At 47.3% G+C, this 6,355-nt stretch overlaps 1 protein-coding gene across 1 annotated transcript in view; it reads left to right on the top strand.

Moving 5' to 3' along the window:
- The window catches only part of bcar1 (BCAR1 scaffold protein, Cas family member), a 66,930-nt gene extending 61,828 nt beyond the window's left edge, over window positions 1-5,102 (top strand). The window contains 4 exon segments of the mRNA XM_083763387.1: window positions 1,420-1,776; window positions 1,778-2,380; window positions 4,087-4,176; window positions 4,491-5,102. Of these exon segments, the coding sequence (XP_083619513.1) occupies window positions 1,420-1,776; window positions 1,778-2,380; window positions 4,087-4,176; window positions 4,491-5,051 (1,611 nt within the window). The 3' untranslated portion in view covers window positions 5,052-5,102.
- Window positions 5,103-6,355: the final 1,253 nt, after the last annotated feature.

The raw sequence follows: 6,355 nt of genomic DNA, 5'->3' as shown, positions 1-6,355 counted from the left end.
TGCTCATTCTATCTCAATGGGATAGTTCCCAGCCATATAGGAGCAATGTTTGGAACTATAGCCCAATAGGCACCCGCTTTGCGGCGGTATCAAAGCGTGTCGTTACTCTCCTACTCTACACTCTGGTATAAACATACTATAAACCGTAGAGGGAGGGGACTACATTATATGACGTACCGCCCATAGACTGTAAAAAATATGGACAAAGCGTTCGCCGGGTCTAACATGAATGTAAAATGAAGCCTGTAATAATATGGATGTAAGTCGCCATCTTTCTAGATCCGTTTGGTACCAGCTGGCCATTGGCTGGCTCCGTTTTGGACCAGCTGGCCATTGGCTGCCCAGACAACGAGGCGGGACTTCCCCCCTTCTTCTCCGTTGGTTTTTATTTTGACTCGAGTGGGAGGGGAATCCCGATCATAGACTGTAACGGTAGCCACGGAACATACGCGATGGTTTTTTTTCTTTATGGTCATTTTTTTAATTAATGGGACCATAATTTTCCAAAAAGAATATTATGACATTAGAAATGAGACTTTAAACTAGTGACTGGAAGAAGAAAGTATTCATGACCATGTTTATTAAGGTAATACAGTCTAGGTGAAGTTGGGCCAAAATACATGGGCCTCTATGGAGCTATGGGGCTTTTTGGGTCCAGTCCAGCGCCACAACAGGCCATTATTATGAACTACCGATTTAAAATGAGGCTTCACGAAATATCTGGCTGACTGCCCCCCTGGTACCGCCAAAGGTATAGAAATACCTCTGTAAACCGTAGAGGGAGGGGACTACATTATATGACGTACCGCCACAGGTATAGAAATACCTCTGTAAACCGTAGAGGGAGGGGACTACATTATATGACATACCGCCACAGGTATAGAAATACCTCTGTAAACCGTAGAGGGAGGGGACTACATTATATGACGTACCGCCACAGGTATAGAAATACCTCTGTAAACCGTAGAGGGAGGGGAGTACATTATATGACGTACCGCCACAAGCATAGAAATACCTCTATAAGCCATAGGGGGATAGACTGTTTTTGACCGAGGCTAAGTCATTGAATTTTTTAACATTTTCATATTCAAGCAGGGAATCCTATAGCTTCAAATTGACATATGGCGTTGTTCAGTTTGACGCACCCGTTTTGGAGATATGGCTTATAGAGTAATGTCTCGCAGAAAACAACAAGTTGAGAAAACAAGCTTGAAAGGTTCACTTCTGCGGACTCTAACATTACACCTAGCTACATGTTTAAGCATTTATGTACATGTCATGTCATGCCAGGCTAAATTAGAAACATGCACACCACAGCATAGTGTACTTTAGTGTCATTTACATCACGACCAAACAAACCTGACGAATATTTCCGTCGCTCCCGTCCCGTGTCCCCCCGTGTCCCCCTCCCCCCCGCAGGTCGTCCGCGACGCCCAGTCGACCTGCAGCGAGGAGCAGCTGACGCTGAACTTCAAGCGCCTCTCGGCGTCCAGCACGGGCAGCACGCGCAGCAACCACTCCGCCTCCTCCCTGGACATGGTCCCGGTCCGAGACCCCTCCTCCTCGTCCACGTCCTCGCTCTCCTCCTCCTCCTCCTCCGTCCCCGGGAAGCCCCTGATCCTGGACCTGGAGCAGGCCATGGAGCGCCTGTCGCGCCTCCAGCAGGCCGTGGAGTCCAGCGTCTCGCTGCTCATGTCCTTCGTGGCCGGCAACGACTGGCGCAGCCCCGCCCACATGGAGGGCAGCCTGCCGGCCGTGCGCCAGGCGGCCGAGCGGTGTGCGCGCCGCCGTGCGCGACTTCCTGGAGTTCGCGCGGGGCGCCGTGGCCAATGCGGCGCAGGCCACCGACCGCTCGCTGCAGGCCAAGCTGGGCAGGCAGGTGGGCAAGATGGAGGAGGTGTTCCAGGGCCTGGTGCGCCACGCCCAGGGCCTGGACGCCGTGGCCTGGTCGCCGGCGGCGCTCGGAGGAGGGGGAGGAGGAGGAGGCGACGACCTGGAGCGCCTGGTGATGACGGCGCGGGGCGTGCCGGACGACGCCAAGCAGCTGGCCTCCTTCCTGCACGGCAACGCCTCGCTGCTCTTCAAGCGGACCAACCGGCAGCAGCAGCAGCTGCCCCTGCCGCCCATCCCCGGGGGGGAAGGGGGAGGGGGCGGAGGAGGAGGTCACGTGACCTTAACGGGGTCCGGGAGCGGAACCTATCAGGGCGGAGGAGGAGGAGGAGGGGAGAGGCTGAACATCCAGTCGAGGCCGCTCCCCTCGCCGCCCAAGTTCACGGCCGGCGGCGGCGGCACCGGCGAGGAGGAGGAGGGGGGTCCCGACAGGCCGTACGAGACCACGGAGCAAGGCTGGATGGAGGACTACGACTATGTCCACCTCCAGGTTTGGTGGACATTTTGATTTTAGTCAAAAGTCTTTTGAATGACATTTCAGTTAGTTTTTTTCCCTCGTGTTTTATAGTCACCTGAAATGTGATTAAGGGCTCCATTTTAGTCACCGCTAAACCCCTTATCCCTAAACTTTTTTTGTTTACTATTTTGAAAAACATTTTTGAATAGTTCAACTAGCCATTATCTACATTGACACGTTGTGCAGCTTGTAGACTGGCCATTTTAACTATTCAAAAATGTTTAGCAAAATAGTATATGTCTTTTAGCCCAGGAAGTACATAGTCATTCTTTATAAATATATATATATATAAATATAAATCGGAAATAGAAACCGGATAACCGGATCACAACCATATAGGCCTCCAAGTCTAGAAAAGTGGAGTTGAAGTACATTTTGTATCGAGTCCACTATGCATCTCACTTAAGAGATGCCATATAATATATAGGCTACTATAGGACATTTGGTAAAGCTAAAACCCCCTTTTGAAATGGGCAACTGTAGTTTCTGGAGTTTAAGGGCCGATTCATACTCCTATTTTAGCGCTGTTTCGGCGCTGTAGTGCCGAAATGATTTCGGCTCGTCAGAAATTTTCAGTAGCACCGAAGAGACGACTTTAGGACGGTGATGTTCTCACTGAATACGTTTGATATGTTGTGTGATTGTGATTTTGATTTTGAGTTATGAGAAGACCTATTCTCTGATCAGGTTTGCAAGATAACGTCCAGACTTATTCCATACTCATAGATCCAGTGTTGTTTTTGGCTGCAATTTTTGATTTTAGTTTTAGTCATAGTCTCTTGAATGGTTTTCACTTAGTTTTAGTCACATTTTAGTCCCCTGGAATGTTTTATTGTTAGTCTAGTTTTAGTCGACTAAAGTCATAAGATTTTGGTCGACTAAATCTACAGGTGATTTAGTCGACTAAAATGTATTTTGGCGGGCCTTGATGCCGTCGTGATGACTGATTTTACACTACAGTTTTTATTTGTTGACGAAATTGTCAATATATTTAGTCTTAGTTTTAGTCATCATATCTTAGTTTTCATTTAGTTTCCATTTAGTTTTCGTCCATGGAAAAAGGTAGTCGACGGACATTTTTCGTCTTGGTTTTAGTCGACGAAAACAACACTGCATAGATCTTTCTCGTTCTCAGGATAGAGATAGAGAGTCGTACCGTCATGTGTCAGGGTAGAGATAGTGATTTGTACTGTCATGTTTCAGGGTAGAGATAGTGATTTGTACTGTCATGTTTCAGGGTAGAGATAGTGATTTGTACTGTCATGTTTCAGGGTAGAGATAGTGATTTGTACTGTCATGTTTCAGGATAGAGATAGTGATTTGTACTGTCATGTTTCAGGGTAGAGATAGTGATTTGTACTGTCATGTTTCAGGGTAGAGATAGTGATTTGTACTGTCATGTTTCAGGATAGAGATAGTGATTTGTACCGTCATGTTTCAGGATAGAGATAGTGATTTGTACTGTCATGTTTCAGGATAGAGATAGTGATTTGTACTGTCATGTTTCAGGATAGAGATAGTGATTTGTACCGTCATGTTTCAGGATAGAGATAGTGATTTGTACCGTCATGTTTCAGGATAGAGATAGTGATTTGTACCGTCATGTTTCAGGATAGAGATAGTGATTTGTACCGTCATGTTTCAGGATAGAGATAGTGATTTGTACCGTCATGTTTCAGGGTAAAGAAGAGTTTGAGAAGAACCAAAAACAGCTTCTGGAGAAAGGAAACATCATCAGACAAAACAAGACACAACTGGAGCAGCAACAGGTAGTGTGTGTATGTGTGTGTATGTGTGCGTGTGTGTGTGCGTGCGTTCAATTATTGTTAAACATCTGCATTACGTACTTTATTTGCAAGAAGTCTAAACAATTTGAGAATGTAGAAGGATTGTTTATTTTGATCAACCTGTTATCACTCCTTTTATGGTCAATACAACATCAATACAGCATGGAATTGTGGACAAGATCTTATCCAACAACATCGAAATATTCTAAGTCGTGGGTCGAAGAAGCTAAATCGCATCAAATGGTGGTCCGTGGCTCAAACGTCTCTCTCTCTCTCTCTCTCCCTCCCCCCTTTAGATTAAACAGTTTGAGCGGCTGGAGCAGGAAGTCAGCCAGCCAATCAACAACGACATGTCGGGCTGGGTCCCGTCGCCGCACCACCCCCACACCAATCAGATCGCCCGGAACGGCTCGGGGGGCTCGGTGTCCTCCTCCTCCTCCTCCTCCAAGCTGTGCCAGGGCGACCGCCAGCTGCTGCTCTTCTACCAGGAGCAGTGCGAGCACAACGTCACCGCCGTCACCAACGCCGTCGACGCCTTCTTCACGGCCGTCGGCGCCAGCCAGCCGCCCAAGATCTTCGTGGCGCACAGCAAGTTCGTCATACTCAGCGCGCACAAGCTGGTGTTCATCGGCGACACGCTGTCGCGCCAGGCCAAGGCGCCGGACGTGCGGGCGCGCGTCTCGCAGAGCAGCAACGCCCTGTGCGACAAGCTCAAGGACATCGTGGTGAGCACCAAGACGGCGGCGCTGCAGTATCCCTCGCCTGGCGCGGCCCGCGACATGACGGAGAGGGTCCGCGAGCTGGCCGGCTGCACGCAGCACTTTAGGATGGTCCTCGGGCAGCTTCTAGTGATGTAGGAGGGGGGGGGGGTGACGCGACCGCAGCTACGTGCCCCTTGGGGTATGGGGTGGTGGTGGGGGGGGGGGGGGGTGGGGAAACCTGTGTTTTCCCTGTGCTGCAACGTGCAGCAAAGAAAACCCCCCACACACCCCCTGTACACACATATAGGACACACAACTGGAGAGAGACGCTTGTATACTGTATAATGCCCATAAAGAGTGCGGTTCTCTGACATTATAAAGCCCCTGGTTATTGGCCCGGGTGACCCTGTACGTCCCCCCTGGATCATGGGGCGTATATAGAGACCCTGGACACTCCTTTTGGAGCGCAGAAACAGTAATGGTGTAAAAAAAAAAAACTGGAACCTTGAGGTTGGAGACCTTGTACTTTGGGAACGGTGTTAAAACCCCTGGAACCTTGAGGTTGGAGACCCTGTACTTTGGGAACGGTGTTAAACCCCTGGAACCTTGAGGTTGGAGACCCTGTACTTTGGGAACGGTGTTAAACCTCTGGAACCTTGAGGTTGGAGACCCTGTACTTTGGGAACGGTGTTAAACCCCTGAAACATGAGGTTGGAGACCCTGTACTTTGGGAACGGTGTGAAAACCCCTGAAACATGAGTTTGGAGACCCTGTACTTTGGGGGACTGGGACATTGATCTCCACTAAATGATTCTGTTCATGTGTTCCCTTCTCTTCCCCAACCATCCATCCATGCATCTATCTATCTATCTATCTATCTATCTATCTATCTATCTATCTATCTATCTATCTATCTATCTATCTATCTATCTATCTATCTATCTATCTATCTATCTATCTATCTATCTATCTATCTCCAGCCACAGGGACCATTGCTTCTTTTCTCCATCACTTTGAATTCATTGTTTTCTTGATCCACATTTTATTATAGAAATAAAAAATACAAGGTAAAAAAAAAGAAAAAAACATTTTCACTCCAAAAATGGGCTGGGCCAATGGTGTAAAATAATCATTGTAAATATTTAAGTTACCTATTTAGCCAGGGGGGGGGGGGGGGGGTGTAAGAAAAGAGAAGTGACTGAAGAACTTCCACTATATAAATATGGTATATATATATATATATATATTTGTTTTAGTTTTTTTTTTTTTTTTTTAGAAAGAAAAGATGAGAACATAAATGTAGTTTTTAAGACATTATCCATTATTATTATTGTTATTATTACTATTATACTGTACAATTAAGGCTCTGATTCTGGATCATTGTTATCATTATTGTTGCAGATGTCTAACTTTCCAGATGATGTATGTATGTATGTATGTATGTACAGTGTGTCGGTTGT

Source organism: Protomyctophum parallelum (assembly GCF_964188405.1).
Source record: "Protomyctophum parallelum genome assembly, chromosome: 4".
NCBI classification, from domain to species: domain Eukaryota; kingdom Metazoa; phylum Chordata; class Actinopteri; order Myctophiformes; family Myctophidae; genus Protomyctophum; species Protomyctophum parallelum.
This window is presented reverse-complemented; position numbering and strand designations above follow the sequence as displayed.